The sequence below is a fragment of the Onychomys torridus genome, chromosome 1 (genome assembly GCF_903995425.1).
Source record: "Onychomys torridus chromosome 1, mOncTor1.1, whole genome shotgun sequence".
Taxonomy (NCBI): Eukaryota; Metazoa; Chordata; class Mammalia; order Rodentia; family Cricetidae; genus Onychomys; species Onychomys torridus.
Window position 1 is genome coordinate 118,415,045 of NC_050443.1, and position 20,301 is coordinate 118,435,345.

A 20,301-nucleotide genomic window follows, 5' to 3' on the forward strand; every position below is an offset into this window, starting at 1 on the left:
AGGATGTGGAGCAAGGGGAACTCTCCTCCACTGCTGGTGGGAATGCAAGCTTGTACAGCCACTTTGGAAATCAATATGGCTCTTCCTTAGAAAATTGGTAATCCATCTCCCCCAAGACCCAGCTGTAGCACTCTTGGGCATATACCCAAGGAATGTTCAATCATACCACAATGGCATTTGCTCAGCTATGTTCATATCAGCATTGCTTGTAATAGCCAGAACCTGGAAACAACCTAGATGCCCTTCAACTGAAGAATGGATAAAGAAAATATGGTACATATACACAATGGAGTACTACTCAGCAGAGAAAAACAATGACATCATGAGGTTTGCAGGCAAATGGATGGATCTAGAAAAAATCATCCTGAGTGAGGTAACCCAGACTCAGAAGGACAAACATGGTATGTACTCACTCATAGGAGGATATTAGATGTAAAACAAAGATGACTAGACTGCTACACATCTCCAGGGAGGCTACCTAGAAAACAGGACCCTAGGAAAGACACAGGGATCACCCAATGACAGAGAAATGGATGAAATCTACATGAACAACCTGGACGACAGTGGGAGTAATGAAGGGCAAGGTTTGAGGGAAAGAAAGCTTAGGGGAGCAGGAGACAAACTGTTTTAAAGAACAGTTTCCATTTACTTATTCACAAATGAGTGGGACTTTCTGGAGGGCTGGCAGTGCATCTACGTCATTTACTCATTCACAAATGAGTGGGACTTCTGGAGGGCTGGCCGTGCATCTATGTTGGTAGCACACTTGCCTCATATGTGCTTAGTCTTCAGCACTGCAAATATTAGTAGATACATATAGTCAGAAAAATCTCAAAACTGGTTAACTTTATTTACTGCTGATTTTTGCTCCACTGAACTTTCTAGCTGATTTGACAATGTGAAGTGGAATTCAGAAACAGAAATTCCCTGTTCTGCCCTCAGTTTTCAGGTGGTGGACCAGGGGTGCTGCAGCACCAGATCAGAAGTTAAATGTTTATAGTCTGGTGCTGACATTGACCTGGAATGGGCAGTACATGCTGGTACTGCCTTGCAAAAGCCTTTCTCCAACAAACAAACACATGCAAATGATCTGAATGCATGCTCACTATGCTGATCCATGTTGGTGGGGAGGGCAGCTTCCCACCCCCAGGACTGGCCTATGGGTTGGTGAGGTGTTCGTTCCTTCATGTTCTTACCAGCACTGTGGCAAGTGCCATCAACTGGAGTATTGACATAGTCTGGCCTCATCCATGTCTGATCATGCAACTTCTAAGAGGCAACAACTACAAGGTTCAGCCTTTGAAATGATGGCCAAGTACAGCTAATAATAAACCAGTACCTTAGGCCAAGAAAGAAGAGTATGTTATTGGCTGATGAGTCACCCTCCTTCTCAATGACACATTATAAAATCTTTGTTTTCTTCAGAAAATTTCCGTAAGTTTACAGCCAGAGCCCAGAAACACCATGGCTTTTCTTGGTATCACCATTGCCTTGCTGGTGTGGGTGGTCACCCTCCTGATCATATCCATCTGGAAGCAGATCTACAGCAGTTGGAACCTACCCCCAGGACCCTTCCCATTTCCCATCTTGGGAAATGTTTTTCAGCTGGATTTGAAGGATATCCCCAAGTCCTTCACCAAGGTAAGAAAAATATTGCTACATCAAGAAAACAAGTCAGAGATTAGATATAATGTATATATATTAACCTCATTGTCACTTGCTGGCTGATGACAGATTACCATGATATTTACATTGCATTTAATTTACAGTCCAGTCCAGCTTGGGCATGGAACACTCACAGTAAATAGTGCCATGCAGACCCAGAGGCCCCAAGCAATTGGAGTTATTAAGAGATACTGGTGTGGCTGGTATCACTATGTGCCAACTGTGACACAAAAACAGATCAGCCTGTGTCAAAAGACAGTGAAAGGAGAAATGGAAATATTGAGTCATTTGTGATTCACCAGAATAACAGCATCTGCCTTTGCTAATTCTGTGAACATTGCATGGGCCAACCAGCACCAAAATGCTACCAGGCATGGAATTGATGCTTGGTGTCTGTGTAACAAGTTGTTTTTGTCCATGGCAGGGTAGCTACAGGCTTCAGGAACATTGACTCCAAGTTAGCTGGCAGTATCCTGGCATGTAGAGCCTTAACTTTGGGAACAAACAAGAGAGTAATTAGTGTTGGCATTGATTAAACAACCACAGAGTAGAAAATTGTGTCCAGAGGGAGGGAAGGGACCTGCAAATCCAACAACTTTAAGTGGAGAGTGTCTGCCCTCATCAGACTGGACAAAAGTGGCCTTTCCCCTAAGTCCCTCTAACTCTCTGTGAATAGCAGGAACAATAACAGGAGGTGAGGGCAGTGGAGAGCAGGCTGACTCCTGTCTACCTCCCGGCCCACTCTGTGTATTGGTCCCTGTAGCTGGCAAAGCGCTTCGGGCCAGTATTCACACTGCACCTGGGCTCAAGGCGCATCGTGGTCCTGCACGGCTACAAGGCTGTCAAGGAAGTGCTACTGAACCACAAGAATGAGTTCTCTGGCCGAGGGGACATTCCTGTGTTCCAGGAGTATAAGAACAAGGGTGAGTTGGCTTCTTGGGCCTTTGGAGGGAGCAAACTAATGGGGAGAGTGATGCCCATACCATTTGCTCCCCCAAATATTAACAAACTGTTGTGACAAAAATAGAATGGAGACAGAAGGGCAAAGCCTTGGGTGACAGCTTGTGTCTGCATGAAAACGGCTTTGACTAAGAGCTAAGCAGGCACTAGGAACCCCATGAGAGGAACTTCAGGCCCCCAGCCTCACTATAGCACTGATCAACTCACAGAGAAAGGAGGGGGCTGTTTCCAATCCCAGGAAATCTCCCCTAGAGGACCCATCCGTCTTCGGTGCCTTGAGTTTTTCTGCACTTCCTGGAACTCTTTGCACACATCCTCAACTGTCAGCTGAGGAGTAGATGGTTCCACACACCCACATCCTTTCACTTATCAGGAGGTACCTAAACCTACCTGGCACTCTGTTTGCAGGGATGGGCCAGGCTTTAGATCTTTGCTGTCCTCAATTGCAGCTGCTGATCTGCAGGGGAGGGAGAGAGGGAGAGGGAAAGGGAGAGGGAGAGGGAGAGGGAGAGGGAGAGGGAGAGGGAGAGAGGGAGGGAGGGAGAGAGAGAGAGAGAGAGAGAGAGAGAGAGAGAGAGAGAGAGAGCGCTGTGCTGCCCTGAATCTTGCTCACCTCTTCCCTCCTGCAGCAGGGAAGTCCAGAATGCAGGCTGACTGTTTTCACAGTTCCACCTTCTATGGAATGTGAGCACCTAGAACTAGAGGTGCTCCCAGCTCATTGGTGCCAGCTGCTTGCCCAGCCTCCACCTTGTCTGTACCTTCTTGCTTCCTCTTTGTAACCAGGTATCCCAAAGCAGATGAGAGAGAGAAAAGTACCCCATGATTCTGCCTAAGTCAGCTCTGGTGATGAATTTCTACAAAGCTTTTTCCTTTTGTGTGAGATTTGACATGCTCAGCTCTATGTCTTATCCTCAGTGTCTAACTCAGTTTCCCAGCCTTCCAAAACTATTTCACTTCGAGCAGTAGCATCTGAAGTTCCCTAGTCAGTACTGGGAGTTTCTGTGCAAACAGAAGTAACTATCTGTCCTTGTCCTTGATGGAGGAGTTACTAAGGAGGTACCAAGCTAAGTGACAAGGACCTGCTGAGAAGAGCACAGCCCCTTATGTGGGACCCTTACCTGTGCTCTGGCCCAGCTCAGGCAATGGACCAGTGCAAGTAGGGTCTGCATCTCCACAGGCTAGATTCAAGAGACAGATGCCTCTGTCTGGGGACTCCAAAATCCTATTTTATGCATCCAACACAGACCAGAAGGGCATGCAAAATCAGTTGGGCCTTAGGAAAGGGGTGACTTTGAGTCTCCAGTGTTCATTATGTGAATATTTCTTACAATAATATTAAGATTAAGCACAGGTGTATGGCAATGTACCAAAATAACTGCATGCATCACTTGAGTAAATGTTGAGAAAACATAGTGAAAGGCCCCCTTACTGAAGTGGTAGGCTGTCAACTCTGTCACTTTCTCAGCCATGAGGACACTCTTCTAACTTCAGGATAAAACTGAAACCATAAGTCTGACCCGCAGCTCTTAGCTCATATCATATACTTCCCTTTCCCCTCTCAGACTGGCCATCTCTTCGGGGTTTTTGGTTTTTTTGTTTTTGTTTTTGTTTTTTTCCAAGATAGTGTTTCTCTGTGTAGTTTTGGTGCCTGTCCTGGATCTCACTCTGTAGACCAGGATGGCCTCGAACTCATAGAGATCTGGCTGGCTCTGCCTCCTGAGTGCTGGGATTAAAGGCATGTGCCACCATCACCCAGCTGGCCATCTCTTGTTCTAGAACATTCTCTAGACCATAGTAAGCATATGTCCCCGAGAATTTGTGCATATTCTGCAGGATGTTCCACTAGGCATCTCACATGTGATTAGGCAGTTAATATGGGAGAGATTATTATATGCAAACAAGCACTACACCGTATGTGGATAGAACTCATTAGTGTGTCTCAGAATACTCAGAACCTAGAAGGTGCCTTAGCCACGTTAGACATCAAAACATTATTTGTTGAAGAAATGGTGGTGGGGAAAGTGAGAAAAGAAGGGGGTATAGAAAGAGGAAGGACTCCTGGAATGTAGAGAGGCCAGAAGGGCTTTGCTAGACAAGAGCTGGATGGGACTGGTTGGGGCTGGTCCTGAATAATTAGAACTGGCTCCAAGAGGACCCAAGAGCTCCAAGAGACTATTAATAAGCCACCGGTCAGGAAGACATAGATTTGGGTTTGAGGGGTGAAAATGCTCACAGAATTAGCTGAGCTAGAGACGGGAGAAAAGAAAAAACAGTTTCGGACTTGTTGATTCCCAATGTCTTTATGGGGTCATTGGATTGTGTTCTCAGAAGAGAAACAATACATTTTGTTTAAAGAGAAAGTATTCCATAACATTTCATTGAGAAGGGACAGTACTCAGTCTTTTATCTTAATTTCTCCAAAATGGGAAGTCCTGTGACCTTTAGATTTTAGGAAAGGATATTGCTCTGAAACCAGAAAGCTGTGAGTTGAAGTTCTTGTGATATGAAGGTTAAAATCCATGAGCTCAGTCAGAAATGCTGCTAAGAATTCTACCAATATGCAGAAAAGATGAGGATCCTCTTTTGGAGTGGCTTCCTACAATTTATTTAGCATGGTAAAGGTTCAGAGCAAAGTATGAAACCAAAGAGAGCAAACTGGTGCTAAGAAGAAACAACTATGAACCACAGCCTTCCATTCCCTTCTCTTGTGCTTCTTCTGCACCTGCACATCCTGCCCAGGACCAAGACCATTTCCCCCTTCTCTCCTATGTCTCCAAGAACTGAGGATTTGGAGTAACCCCTTTTGGTCCCCCTTTTTTAGGGATTATTTTCAATAATGGACCCACATGGAAGGACGTCCGGCGGTTTTCCCTAAGCATCCTCCGTGACTGGGGAATGGGGAAACAGGGTAACGAGGCCCGCATCCAAAGGGAGGCATGCTTCCTGGTGGAAGAGCTCAAGAAGACCAAGGGTTTGTATCTCAGCAGTCAGAATGTATCATGGCTAGGCTCCCAAGGATGCTAAACAACCTGGAGGCAGTTGGCAGCTAAAGGAGCCCTGGGGAAGGAAGAGGTGAAGTTGGTCCCCAGGCACTGCCTTCCCAGTTTGAGTCCCAACTCTTCTTCTCAGGAGATCAAGAGTGGCTGCCGTGGGTGACTGTTGTACCCTAGATAACATTAAAAAGTAAAGACACTTAGCGGCTCAAACATTCACTATGTCCTCAGTGGGAACTCACGGGAGACTGAGTTGGCTAGGGAAGGCCACAGTGAGGTGCTCACACTCTACCTGTTTTCCAGGCCAGCCTTTCGACCCCACCTTTCTGATTGGCTGTGCACCCTGCAATGTCATTGCGGATATCCTCTTCCACAAACGTTTTGATTACAATGACAAGAAGTGTCTGAGGCTCATGAGCTTGTTCAATGAAAACTTCTACCTGCTGAGTACTCCCTGGATCCAGGTGACAAAGCTCCCCCTCTTCCATGAACCTTCAGTTTCATTGTTTACAATAGAAGGAGAAGAAAAATCCAGGGTGTGTGGGAGAGACAGGCCTAGAAAAGCAAAGAACAGGAGCATGCAGGAGGGCATTTGACTAGGTTGGCTCAGTATCCTCACTTCAGTACCTGTGCATATGCTTGCATATACACATTCCTACCCACAATAACCCCAAAAGACAATTGGACTCAATATTCTAAATATTATGATATTTAGAGAAAATACCTAAATAGTATGATAAAGACAACCGTAAATTCATTGTTTGAAGGTTCCTATCAGTTACATAGTTTTTTTGTTCTCCTTAGCTTTACAATAACTTTTCGGATTATCTACGATACCTACCTGGAAGCCATAGAAAAATAATGAAAAATGTGTCTGAAATAAAACAGTACACCCTTGAAAAAGCCAAGGAACACCTTCAGTCACTGGACTCCAACTGCCCCCGGGATGTGACTGACTGTTTGCTTATAGAGATGGAGAAGGTACTGGACAAGATGGGCTTGCTGGGGTGGGGCAGCATGTGAACAAGATGGGCTTGCTGGGGTGGGGCAGTGTGCATATAGTTCTTACATTATGACTGACTCACTGGTGTTCAGACTGAGCACCATGGGTAAATTTTGATGTTCATGGTTTTTCATAAACATACTTGGCTTCAGCATGACCCCTATGCTCTTCTCTGGTCACACTTGGAGGACAGAGTCCCTCTGTTCAGCTCCCTCCAGGCCAAGATGAACTGCAACCCTCTGGATACTCTAGTCTTATCTGAGAAAACTTAGGCATCCCTTTCAGTATTTATTATCCAGTTTTGCTTGGCTTTCAGAATTCTAGACCTCCCCACTTTCATATTCCTGCAGCCTCTAGGATCACTTGGACTGCTACCCCTTACTTTCTTTTTACAGTGGCTTGAAAACACGTAAAATCCTACAGTGATTTCCTCTAGGTAATTACCATTTAAGAATTCTTACCATTACTCAGCCTGTCCCTGCCCCCAGTCCAAAGGCTCAGCCTTGAGCCTGAAAAGAGGCTGAGACTAGCCCCTGCAGCTTAGAAGGCCATTACCATTACTAGACAACTCTGGAGCTAATGAGCGAGACAAGACCCTATGGACTGGGTAATAAAGTCTTTCCTGTGCTTGTCCTGTCTCCTGGAAGCCTCAGTTTCCCCATCATGAGGTAGAGAAGGCTGTTTCCTGGTACACAAGGAGAGTCTTACACAACCTGGTCCCTCCCTGCTGAAGAGCAATAGGCATCTCCTTTTTACACCTGAAGAGATGTATCTCACCAGGTCTCTGTCTGTCTCCAACTTCACAGGAAAAACACAGCAAAGAACCCATGTACACGATGGAAAATATTTCTGTGACTTTGGCCGACCTGTTCTTTGCAGGGACAGAGACCACAAGCACAACCCTGAGATATGGGCTCCTGATTCTCATGAAATACCCAGAGATTGAAGGTACATTAATGAACTCCCACATGGCACAGCTGAGCCTGTCAGGATCACCCTGTGCAAGTCAGGCTTCAGCTGTTGTTCTGTGGCTGCTTACTGACCTTCTCAGTGCTCCAGTATCACTGAATGAACTCTTTAAGGGCACAAGCCCTTATGTGCCATGGCCTAGTATCCTAAAGACTGGCTATTCCTCCACACTCTCCACTGGGATGCCTATGGACCAGGGATGAAATGGAGAGGGGAATGAGTCTGTGCTCTGCTCTGTAAACAACTTATTTGTGGTGGAGAAAGTAATGTTCCAGTTTCCCCTGAGAAAGAAATTTTGGAGTTATAGGCTGAGACAGGGATTGTAGCCAGGCTGGAGTCATCCCACAGCAATTTTACCCCAGGGGACTCTGAAGTAGAGACTGAGAGAGAAGCAATCAAGGGTTCCCCAAATCCACTTCACTTCAAGGTGGGAGAGATTCTGTGCCTGAAGCAGGCATAGCGGCCTTAACCCAGATGCAGAGGGTCATACATACATTTACCAGATAGAAGTAGTATGATGACCCTACCTGTAAGCCAATGGGGATCACTTTTAGCAGAGGAATTGAGGGCGGTTACAACCTAAGGTACTCAAAGGCCTGAAACCCTGCCATTCTCTGAGACAGGCCTAGATCTGAGCAGCTACTACACACAAGCAATGCTTTCCAAGAACATGGTTCTATAGCTGTCAGGCCAGGGTCAAGATGTGAGCTCCGGCCTCCCTGTCAGCAATGCCTTTGACTTTTTACATCACACAGAAAAATGAAAACTAGAGGATATTAAAGTCAAGGGAGGGAAATATACAAATTACAATACCTAGAACTTTGGCTCCTTTACTAGGGAAGCATGAACTAAAAAATGTTTCAAATTATTAATTTAATGAATTCCTAATATATACAAAGGGAAAGTAAATATGACAGGCACCTATACATCTGTTACCAAACTGAACATCTATTTCCATTTTGTTTTGTTTGCCTTGATGGTCTTAAAAATGAAACATTATATGACCAACCAGAGCCTGAGTAACTCACACCTCCCTGCCTCACTCCCCAGATATGGCAATATTTCAGGGCCACTGTGTGGCATCCCCATTTCACTTGGACATATTTTTTTGCTTTTTGAGCTGAGGATTGAACCCAGGGCCTTGCGCTTGCTAGGCAAACACTCTACCACTGAGCTAAATCCCCAACCCTCACTTGGACATTTAATATTAACTAAATATCAACACATAACTCATTATTTTTATACATGCCTTAATATTATACCATATCATACACAATGTAATGCCTCTTGCTTTTTCACCCCACATATTTTTATTGTTTGATTTTGTGTTGTTGGTGCCTCAGTAGAGAGAGAAGTTCACCAAGATGCTAAGGTTTCATTGTCCCAAGGAGCAGAGGGGCATAGCCTTCTTGGAAAAGATTGACACCCAGATAGCTCACTCCAGTTACTTATTCAAACAATTACAAACTTAATTGGGACTGAGAAAGGTTCCAATTACCAAAGTTATCTTGCTTTTTTGGCCCAAGAGAGCAGACAACCCACACAAATCTTAGTCTCTTTTGATTATAGCAAGTCATAAAAGCAGTCCAGTAATGCCAGGAGTGTCTTGGGACCAAGGTCGGTACAGCTGCATGCTCTCACGTAGCACCAAGTGGAGACTCTCCAGAGAAACAATTCTTCAAGGTTTAGACAGTCTCAAAACAATTTCTCAGTCTCTGCTGATTAACCCAAACACAGCAAAGGCTTTACATTTCTCTCAAAGCCAGACACAAAGGCTTTACTGTACATTTCACTTAAAGATAGACATAAAGGCTTTACTTACATATCACTACATATTATAGAGTCCCATAATGAATTCCAAACACAAAAAGACTAAGGAACTTGGCAAATACTGTTATTGGCTCTGTCATAATCACAGGGGCTTTCAAATTTCAAGAACTGTATTCTAGTCTGTTACCCTCTTCTTATTTCTAACAATAGTAAACCAGCCTAGGGTGATAATGCAAAGATTTACCTTTAAGAAGAAATGTGCAATACCCTTTTATTAGTTCTACTCCTGATATGAAGAGAGTTGGAAAAACTATCACCAGCTATGACAATGGATGTCCAAACTCCCTGTCAACTGTGAATAATCTCACAGATTTTAGCTTTCACTGACATTTGTGAGGAAGTAATTTGACATTCAAAGTTCCTGGAGATTATAAATTCAGTTTAAGGTGCTCCATAAGCATACAATGGGTGGCTTGGCAGATAGATGAAAGGATAATTAGATAGCTGCGTGGGTGGATGGAGGGATCAGGATAGTTGGATAGATGGATGAGTAGGTGAATGAGTAGATGAGTGAGAGTGTAGAGGTGTGGATAAGGTGAATATATAAGTGGATGGAAAAGTGGGTGGGTTACACGGGCAGATAGGTAAGCAGGTAGATGGAAGTAATTATATATATGGATGGGTAGTAGGTAAACATCAATTCTGAAATTAACCCTTTAAATTGATCTCATTCATATGATGGCAGAGAAACTTCATGAAGAAATTGACAGAGTTATTGGGCCAAGCCGTGTCCCTGCTGTTAAAGACAGACTGGAGATGCCCTACATGGATGCTGTGGTGCATGAGATTCAGCGATTCATCAATCTTGTCCCCTCCAACCTGCCCCATGAAGCAACCCAAGATACCATGTTCCAAGGATATGTCATCCCCAAGGTTAGGCATGAGCTAGAGAGCCCTCAGGGTCATGGTCCTGTTAGTTTATCAACTAGGTTTCCCTTCAGGATTGGAACTCAGGGCACTTTTACCAGGATATGTGGCTGGATGTGGGAATCAAGCCAGCATTCTTGCCCTGTAGAACACTTCACCCACAGTCACCCCAATAACCTTGTGACCAAAGAAATGAAGGGAATCATGGAAAACATCTCCTCAACTGATCCATAGGACTTGTAGAACACTGAGATCTCATGGCAGCAGCAGCAACCTAGCCTGGGACCCACCTTACAAAAGATATAGGGCCTTCCTTTTCATTTAGACCTGACCCCTAGGTCTTTTCTATGTAGTCCTTAAATAAACAACACTGCAAATAAAAATATCCCGCATAATATAAAATTCCAACAGCCCTCTTCACTAGGGTCTTCCAGATGAAAGACTGTGTTTTGTTAACATGACTGATAGAAACTTCTGCTTCATCCAGGGTACAATTGTGATTCCAACTCTGGACTCCCTTTTATACGACAGCCAGGAGTTTCCAGATCCAGAGAAGTTTAAACCCGAGCATTTTCTGAATGAAAATGGGAAGTTCAAGTACAGTGACTATTTCAAGGCATTTTCTGCAGGTAAGCAGAGTTCAGGGGTCGCACCATCCCCAGAAAATTGTCTTCTCCAATCCTATGCCTACTTCCCATGTGCTCTTCCCCCATTCTAGGTGAGGACTGCCACCCAACTTCATCGTGTTCTTGTAACACATAACCCAAGTATGTTCTTCCCTGTTCAGAGAAGTCAGATGGCATATTTCAGCAGAAGTCTTGGAAATAAGATGTTCTGGGTTGATTATTTTATCACAGAGTGGACATTTTATAAAAAGCTGGGTTTTTTAAGCTGTTTCTACTTTAACCAGATGCAGAAAAAAGCTTTCAAAACTATATTACCTAATTCTTCATAAGTTTCCACAAAAATTTCTAAACTTGATTTTTTTAGCTACCTGGACTATTCTTGGCAAGCATCTGGACTTTCCCAATAGTCTCATCTCAGGGCCTCACCCAGGGTTTCGGTAAAGGGAGATCCCACAGCCAGTTTGATAACTAACCACCTATGTTTGTATAGGCTTCACCTGTCCCAGCCCCACCTTCCTGAAGTTATGGAAGGGAAGCTTTGGGTCCATTTCCTAAACTACCTCTTGCTTAGGCAGCAGAGTTCTGAATGAGTTGTGTCAGAAGCTAGTCCCTGAGTCAACATCACTGACACAGGAAGGACCACTGGTGTTCAGGGACCAATGGGCAGGAACAGTGAATCCTTTCAGGTGGTTTGCCTGAGGCCTCCTCCCACACTCCCAAAACCTCACTATTGCAAGTAGTAGCTCTGCAAGGATCCCTCAGTACTTCATCAGCACTGTTTTGATTCTAGGAAAACGTGTGTGTGTTGGAGAAGGCCTGGCCCGCATGGAATTGTTTCTGCTCTTGTCTGCGATTCTACAGCATTTTAATCTGAAGTCTCTGGTTGACCCAAAGGAGATTGACCTCAAGCCTGTTACAGTTGGCTTTGGCAGTATCCCACCTGAATATAAACTTTGTGTCATTCCCCGCTCATGAGACCAGGAAACTGCCTGTCCCAAGCAAAAAGTCAACACAGATGCCCATTATTATTATCCCTTAATGTGACTTTGTTTTTTTAAATATTCCAAGCATATAGAGTTCCTATCATAAAATGGAACAGAAAATAAATTTTTGATAAATTATGTACTAGTTGTGGTTTTAATGAGGAGAACTTGTCCACTTGGCTATGTAAAAGTTCCCCAGTGGGTGAAAACCATTTCACAACCAATAGTATAACATCTTCAATCTGTCTCTCCCTGACTTCTCTTGAGGATTTGTCTGGATATGTGGGATAATCCTGGTTATCTACCCATCTCAAGACCCTGAATTAATCGATATATTCAAAGTTCTCTTACTGTACAGAGTAACATATTCATAGGTTCTTGGGATTATAATGTAGATGCTTTAGGCTGACCCCACTTTCCAGCTGTTCTACTTTGGGGCACAACTAAAATCCAAAATTAACAGGCACAACAGTGGCCCCACTGAAGGTACTTGGATCATCATGACTCCACAATAGCAAGACTTCTTCCAGATAAAAAGGAAAAAAGAGTGTATTTTTAACATTTGCTTTGGGGCAAAGAGGTTTCGACTTACAAGATTGCCATTAGAGAAATTCTGAAGTGACAGAGGAAAGATAGGGTGTGTGTAGCTTTAAGGGCCATTAACTAATTGTAACATCATCTGACCACGGCCTGATGTTGACACTTAGTGATGAAGCTTGGGATGGCTCAAGTCTGGTTGTCTTCAAGGGAGTGGCATTAACTTTGCAAGTACAGTTGCAAACCAAGCAAGGTGGCACATAGCTTTAATCCCAGTACTCAGGAAGCAGAGGCCAGGTAGATTTCTGAGTTTGAGGTCAACCCAGTCTACGTAGAAAATTCCAAACCAGCCAAGACTACATAGTGAGACTCTGTCTACAAACAAACAAAACAGGAATACAGTTCTTTGGGAGAATTAGTCTTACCTTAAGGCATTTACTATTGCTCTGCAGTGTACATATTTCTTCCAGGCTTGGCAAGCCCATACCCATCTTGAAGATACGGTGACTATGGCAACCTATAGCAAAGCTTGTCCCTGAATCACAGCAATGAAATAAGCTACACTACAGATAGCAAGGTCTATGAGAATAGAGCTGTTAGCATTCACTTCTGCATGGAAGGGAAAGATCACAAGGCCCTCTGAGACCCTTACAAGATCCTCTTCTGGGATTCCATTCAATACTCCCTCATTCACAAATGTTACATTCTCTAAGAGGAAAAAAACTGACTTGTGGAAGGACTTTTCATTAAGAGGTATAGCTGCCTCTGAATTATCCACACTCTTGTAAATCACACCCCTAAATCACTCTTATATTAGACAGAATCTTTCTTTGTTGTCTCCTTACCTATTTGGGGTGAATACACATCTCATTTGCATCTTACCAGGAAAACCACAAAATAAATGGCATCCAAACAAGGACCCAAGAGAACCAAAGATGAATGGGGAGGGTCTGACCACTTCTGTCCTCCCCAAACACATTAGTTTGGTTTTTTTTTTTTTTTTATGGTTTTTCAAGACAGGGTTTCTGTGTAGCTTTGCGCCTTTCCTGGATCTTGCTCTGTAGACCAGGCTGGCCTCAAACTCACAAGATCTGCCTGCCTCTGCCTCCCGAGTGCTGGGATTAAAGGTGTGCGCCACCACCGCTTGGCGTGAGTATTTTTAATTTGGGATGTTCCTGCAACATTGTCTTGCTCATGAACAATACAGACTACATACTGATTCAAATTACATTTATTTTGCTTAAAGAATGAGGAAGATTCCCTCATGAAGTAAAAGCTGATGATTATCTTCCTTTTGTTTCTAAGTCAATTCTATCTTGGGCCTATATGAAAGAATTAAATTATGGATGGATTCAGATCCTGTAAGAAGGTCCATATCTGCATTCTTCTGCCCAGGATCAGAAGAGTGCGCCAGATACTCAAGGTGAGCATTTTGGACCCTAAGCTCATTAAGAATCAAAATTGAGCCAAGATATCTCCAGGTTCAACGATGTGAGGGCTTGGCCCCAACACCCATTCTTCCACTAAACACATACTCAGATGAAGCAAACTACACAAAATAACCCCTTTATTTCAACAGTTCCATATGATGAGTGTGGAGTTGGTATGTCTTCCAGGTCAAGGAGGGTATCAGGTCCTGCTTGTTGGGTGCTCTTGGTCCTTCTCCTCATGGACTTCTAGGGGCTTGGGACTGGCCTGTGGGAGGTAAAGGTCCAGGAATTTTTCCCTGCTCACACCATCCCCCTTCCACCTTTCTGTGCCCATATTACCATGGACTTACACCTTTGCCTTAGCTGTGCCTCCTGCAATAGGAATGCCCTTTCCCACAGACTATACTCTGGGAAATGCCACTATTCTGCTTCCCTTCTGCCTCAGGACTTACCATCCTCCATGAGTTGTCTCCTTCATCTTGCATACTCTGACCTTGAGCAAGGATCTGTACCCCCTGTCTCTCCAGTTCTTCTTTCAGCCTGTTGAGAGTGAACAGAGAGAAGGGATGCATGAAGAGCCAGACAGGCAGTACAGGGGAGACAGCTGTCATCCATCTTCCTGGGAGGAATGGGGACACAGGGGCTCCACGCCTACTTCTGCCGTTTCTGCTGCAGCTGTTGGCACCTCTCCTGCATCTGCTGGTGGTGCTGAGCTGCAGCATTCAGGAGCTCCTCAGCTTTCTTGTTCTCCTCCTTGAACAGCTGCCTGAAAGTGGGAAAGGATTCAGCACTGGGTATTTACTCTTCCTGCCCCACCCTACATCTTACATTGCTGCAGCTGCCTCATGGCTTCGGAGGAAGAGCCCCTCAGTGAGGGTGGAAGACCTCTCAGGCCCACATAGGGTAGAGAGCCGATGTTTCACATCCTCCAGCTTTACCTCGATCAGTTTCTCTACAGAGAGAAAGAGTAGTGAGCAGGTGAGGGCAGGCTGGTGCAGCTGAGGGCCACCCTTCTGCCCTGGCCTCACCTTCCTTGAGCAGCTGCTCCTTGCTGCTGTCCAAAGCACATATCTCCTCCGCCAGATGTTCAGGCTTCTGGGGGATGGCAAAAAGAAGATCTGTCCAGATCTCCTGCTTCAGGGAAGCCTGTATAGACCTAGTCATTTCCTTCCTGAGTAAGTTTCACTTCCTAGTACCCTGCATCTCAATGCCTGCCAGCCATGGCATAACCCGGGTGGCACTGACATTACCGTTCCCTCTCCTTGGACTTTTTAAACCCTGGAAACAGGTTCAAGGAAAAGTATTTGAAACCCTAAAATCTGCAAACCTACGATCCTGAGCCACTCTCTAGAAAGTTAGAACTAGTGTTAGATACTCTCCTCCATGGCCTCCTCACTGACCTCTTCTGACATACAGCCCATGTCCCTACTGGGTGTCTGAGAACTCCAAGGTGAATGTCATCAGTTCCCTGATATCTCTCCTGTGTGGGGGAACTTCCAGGGTGAATATTAATTGTTCCCTGATGTTTCTCCTGTGTCTGGGAACTCCCAGGTGAATGTTATCTGTTCTCTGGTATCTCTCCTGTGTCTGGGAACTCCCAGGGTGAATGTTAACTGTCTGTTTGCTGATGTCTCTCCCAAGTCTGGGAACTCCCAGGCATGCATGTTAACTGTTCCCTGATGTCTCTCCTGTGTCTGGGACAGTCTTATACACACTGATGGATAACGTCAATGGATGACTCCATTGGTGTTATCATGGCACCCCCTGAACACTGAATGGACACAGCAACATGGGTGACCCTAAAAGACCAACAGTGAGGACACCAAGCACCTCAAGAGTGGTCACAGGGGCTGGATTAGAGTGACAACAGGACCACCATGGCTTGTACAGGAATAAAGTGTGGTAGGTGGCATAGCTTTGTATGACTCACATGAAATTCCAAGAGGTCCTTGTGCTGGTTCATCAAAGCCTCCAGCTGTTGTTCAAATTCCAACCTAGGAACCAATCACAGAGCCATGAAGGCCACGAGCTACCACAGAGCTTGGTGGAAGCCTCAGTCTGTATAGCACTCAGTGACTTTGTTACGTTTACTGTTCCACAGGGAATACACTCAACCCCTTGATCATCCAGGATTAAGCTCAGCCAGTTCCTCTGGACCATCCAGGGCATTGCTATACCTATAGCACACCTCCAGCCCAAGCCTTATGCCTTGCGGCTTACCTCAGTTTTCTTAGTCTGCCCTTCTCGTTGTCGATCTGGGAGTTCAGGAAAGAAATTCTCTCTTTACATTCCTGTAACACAGTGTGCTTCCTGGGAAGGAAACCAACAGTCAGCCATGTTCTTTGAATGAGTCTCCTGGAGAAAGGGTTGGGGCTTCTATTCTGTTCCTCTCTATGCAGGTCTGTGTCTAACACAGCAGGTGATGTGGGAGGTAGCAGAACACTTAGGGAGACCACTGTAGGCACAGTATCTTACCTTTGTGCCTCGCTTTCCTTCTCCTGGCACTGCAGCCGAAACATCCTCAGGGACTCTGTAAGAATAACAACAGGGCCCTCTGAGTGCTTGCCAGATGGAACAAAACAGTCAAGTCCATGGACACTTGATTGGACTTTAACATTTTCTGGGTCTGGTAAAAGCCACAGAAAGGACACAGGTCATAAGGTTTTAAGGTTCTAGCTACTAGAGAGTGGCCTAGATAGGGGAATATGGAATTACCTTGCTTTTTGTTCAAGATATCCTTCAGACGTACTTTCTCTTCATGTACTAGAAAACATGATAAAGGTTCAGGCATTAGGGACCAAACACGGAAATGTCAAGGGCAGTCATATGAGAGGTACAGTAAAGTATAGCTGTGATCCTAACCCAGATGTAGTTTCTTTGAGATGAGTTCCCACCCCTATGATGCCCACACTCCTGTAAACACAATGGGCCCTAATATTCACAAAAGATGTCTGTGAGGACCATAGGTGACATCCATTAGGACTGGGAAGAACTACATCAATCAAAAAGGGCTATGTGACCAGGTAAGACAAGATGACTGAGAAAGACCTCTTTCACAACAGCTGGTACTGTGAGGCAAGAACTTGTGTGATCTGTGGTAATACATGGTGCACCATCCCCGCAAATGACTCAGGGCAGAAGTGTCCTCAAAGGCATTTCTGGAACTCTCCTATTAGAAGAACATGAGGTTGAAGAAGAAGAGTCTTGGCCCTGATGAGGATGTCAAGTGCCTGTAATACTGCATTAGGAGAAATCTAAGATGTTCTGGGGACTTGCAGTGACTGTCCCTTAACTTACGTGACTCCAGGTCCTTCTGCAGGCTATCCCAGACAGTCTGGGCCTCTCCAAGCTCCTCACTGGCTTTCTTTTTTGCTTTACCAAAGAGTAAGACAAACATATGGTTAAGTACAGCCTTAAGCACAAACAATGACATTTCATATTAGTCTCCAAAAAAATCTAGAGGGGCCCAGATTTTACAAAACAGGAAATAAGGTTTTCTAAATCCTGGCCCTTCTTGCTGGGCTCAGGTGGCAGTAGGACAATGTCCACAGGCAAATGACTATGGCAGTTACATACAGAAATGCCCTACACTTACAAGCTTATGAAATAACTATAGATATTTAACAAGGATGCCTTTATTTCCACTATTTACTGAGCCTATCCTGGAAAAACATGTAGCTTGTCCTAGATAGTGGCCAGATCTAAGCTCACCTTGCTGAACCTCATTAATGCGGTTAATCAGGACCTCAATCCGGGGCTCTAGGCTTCCCACTGCAGGGCAAAAAGGAAGCTCGTTGTTGACAGTGTACGGCTTCCTGGGATTCTACAGCTTTCTCTTCACCTCCAATTTACTGAGCATCTCACATGCACAGGTGCTACATTATGGTCTCAAATGTGCATTGTGAAGGACAAGGAACAGACCAGTAGAGATACTGAGTCAGGCTGTGGTAACTTCTGTCAAGAGAGATGAAGCGCAGGAAAATGTCTAAAGGCAATGGTCAGGAAGTGCTTGTCAGATGTGAGATAGTGTCTTGTAAGAAAGGCAGGCCCTCAAGCTCTCTGGGTGAGTGTGTAAAGTGCAAAGGCCTGTCCTGAGGAGGAAATGGGACTGAACACGGTAAAAAAGTAGAAGACAGCAGGATGTGAGGGGAAAGGGGTATGCATAGAACCCCTGGATTTAACACTGTTGTGGAGTCAAGAGAGACTTGGGACAAGGTTTTGGGAAAACATCTGCCTTCTATTCACTCACACTTCTATAATTTTGAATCATGTGGCTCCATGTTTAATTCAAAATTTAAAATTTAAGGAGCCAGTGAGATGGTACTGTGGGTAAAGGCACTTGCTACCTAGCTGAACAACCTGAGTTTGATCCCTGAACTCCACATGGTAGAGGAAGAGAACTGACTCTCTTAATTTGACACATTCTTGGACATGGTATGTGTGTGTGAGCATGAACCATTACACACACACACAGGCACACACTCACACACACACACACTAAAATGTTTCTTAAAATTAAAACTTAAGTTCAAAAGCATCTATATTTATTTTATGCATATGAGTGCTTTGCTTGCACATATGTATGCACACCACATGTGTGCCTGGTGCCTGCAGAGACCAGAAGAGGGAATCAGATCTCCTAGAACTGGACTTACTAATAATTGGCATACACATATGAGTGCTGGGAAACAAACCCACTCTTCTGAAAAACAGCTAGTGCTCTTAACCGTTGATCTATCTCTCTACACACACACACCCAAATTTAAGTTTTAAAGAAAGTTAACATGAATAAAATAATTTATTTTGTGAACTGCAGTGCTTGGAGTTGAATCTACATCTGCTGACTTCAAACCTCAGGGTGGGTCTCATAGGCAAAAGAGACACATGACCTTTCTGCAACTTCTTCACCATGTCCATTAAGTCTTCGATTTTCTGTGTGGACACACCCTGCCCTGTGGAGACAAAACCAAACACTTCAAACTCAGCAGTATAAATGACCAGGAGACGGATCCAGTACCTAGGCTGATACTGAGATTAGCTGAGGACAGATCTCTAACTAAAACAATGTTACTGATCCTTGTCCCAAAATGGACAGTACAAAAAGTGAATTGGGCCCCTCCATGGTTAACCTTTTCCTTCATGGTACAATAGTACCACACATATCCGCTTCACAAAACTCAAGGTGAGGGCAGTACTATATTAAGCTCACTTGTGCTGCTGATGTTGTCAAAGCTAGGTCAAGTTCACAAAGTCATGTATGAGACGGGGATACTAAGTGTGATGGCATATACCTGTAATCTTAGAACTTAGAGGAAATAGCAAGGGAGATCAACAGTTTGAATCCAGTATAGCCTTTATCACACACAAAGTCAAGTCCACCTTGAGCTACACAGAGATCATGTTTCTAAAAAAGCAAATAGCTAAGGATGTGAATCAGTGGTAGAATACTTGCTTTACATATTCAAGGCCCTGAGTTTAGTCACCACTGGGGGAAAGAGGGTGTTGCTAAAAAAAAAAAAAAAAAAAAAAAAAAAACTGGAAAGTAGTTGAAAAATTACTGTAATGTGTTAGACAGCATTGTCGAAAGTCTTAAGCAAAAATACACTGACTATAAGCAAAATGTATTATAGTAAGGGATCTGGTTAAAACATTCAAATAGCTTTTCTATATATAATTGATACTGATTATAAAGCTTCCACATAAAGTAACATTTTGTATTCATTTTTTTGTTTTGTTTGTTTTGTTTTTTCAAAACAGGGTTTCTCCGTGTAACCACCCTGGATGTCCTGGAACTCACTTTGTAGACCAGGCTGGCCTCAGACTCACAGATATCTGCCTGCCTCTGCCTCCTGAGTGCTAGGATTAAAGGTATGCACCACCACTGCCCAGCAATTTTTACAGCCAATATATGCAACTATTTTTAATTATCTGGTGAATTAAATGTAGGAAATCACTACTTGTGGCATTGTATCACAATAAAGGAACCAGACATTATGAGTTACCTAATTTAAAAATAATGCCACCTATTAAGAACTCGTGTAAAACTGATGCTAACACTAAAGCTCAAGTTCTAAGAAATGATTCAGGGCTAGGTACCCACAGTAAATAGCACTTAAGGGTGCATATGGCACCATCCAGACTGGGAGACTATACAGAGAATTTTTTTTAACATCCAGGGGAAAGGAGGGAGAAAGGAAGACTCCTAAGGAATGATACAGTCTTAAGAGTCACATCAATTTAACCTAAACAAAATGGTCTGTAAGTAGATTTTGATCCAAATAAATGCACTGGAGAGATGGCTCAGCAGTTAAGAGCACTGACCCCTCTTCCTAAGGTCCTGAGTTAATCCCAGCAACCACATGGTGGCTCACAACCATCTATAATGAGATCTGGTGCCCTCTCCTGGCCTGCAGGGATATATGCAGGCAGAACACTATA

The 20,301-nt window shown here is 44.2% G+C and overlaps 2 protein-coding genes across 7 annotated transcripts in view; one reads left to right on the forward strand and one right to left on the reverse strand.

The window, feature by feature from the left end:
* Nucleotides 1-1,452: 1,452 nt before the first annotated feature.
* Nucleotides 1,453-11,976, forward strand: LOC118593424 (cytochrome P450 2E1). The gene is made up of 9 exons (XM_036202883.1): nt 1,453-1,641; nt 2,429-2,588; nt 5,447-5,596; nt 5,922-6,082; nt 6,423-6,599; nt 7,428-7,569; nt 10,106-10,293; nt 10,775-10,916; nt 11,704-11,976. Exons 1-9 carry the CDS (start codon nt 1,465-1,467, stop codon nt 11,886-11,888), a joined length of 1,482 nt encoding a protein of 493 aa, XP_036058776.1. The 5' UTR covers nt 1,453-1,464; the 3' UTR covers nt 11,889-11,976.
* A 1,712-nt stretch (nt 11,977-13,688) lies between these two features.
* Syce1 (synaptonemal complex central element protein 1) overlaps nt 13,689-20,301 on the reverse strand; it is a 58,980-nt gene continuing 52,367 nt past the window's right edge. For 3 of the 6 annotated variants that reach the window (XM_036200272.1, XM_036200283.1, XM_036200292.1), the window contains 12 exons: nt 18,753-18,815; nt 17,575-17,634; nt 17,161-17,235; nt 16,579-16,626; nt 16,339-16,393; nt 16,084-16,173; nt 15,794-15,857; nt 14,892-14,958; nt 14,692-14,815; nt 14,519-14,629; nt 14,316-14,403; nt 13,689-14,128 (listed from right to left, as the gene is read on the reverse strand). In XM_036200272.1, the coding sequence (XP_036056165.1) occupies nt 14,063-14,128; nt 14,316-14,403; nt 14,519-14,629; nt 14,692-14,815; nt 14,892-14,958; nt 15,794-15,857; nt 16,084-16,173; nt 16,339-16,393; nt 16,579-16,626; nt 17,161-17,235; nt 17,575-17,634; nt 18,753-18,815 (911 nt within the window). In that variant the 3' untranslated portion in view covers nt 13,689-14,062. The remainder of the gene's footprint in view (nt 14,129-14,315; nt 14,404-14,518; nt 14,630-14,691; nt 14,816-14,891; nt 14,959-15,793; nt 15,858-16,083; nt 16,174-16,338; nt 16,394-16,578; nt 16,627-17,160; nt 17,236-17,574; nt 17,635-18,752; nt 18,816-20,301) is intronic. The other 3 variants (XM_036200254.1, XM_036200248.1, XM_036200264.1) reach the window with 1 other exon arrangement.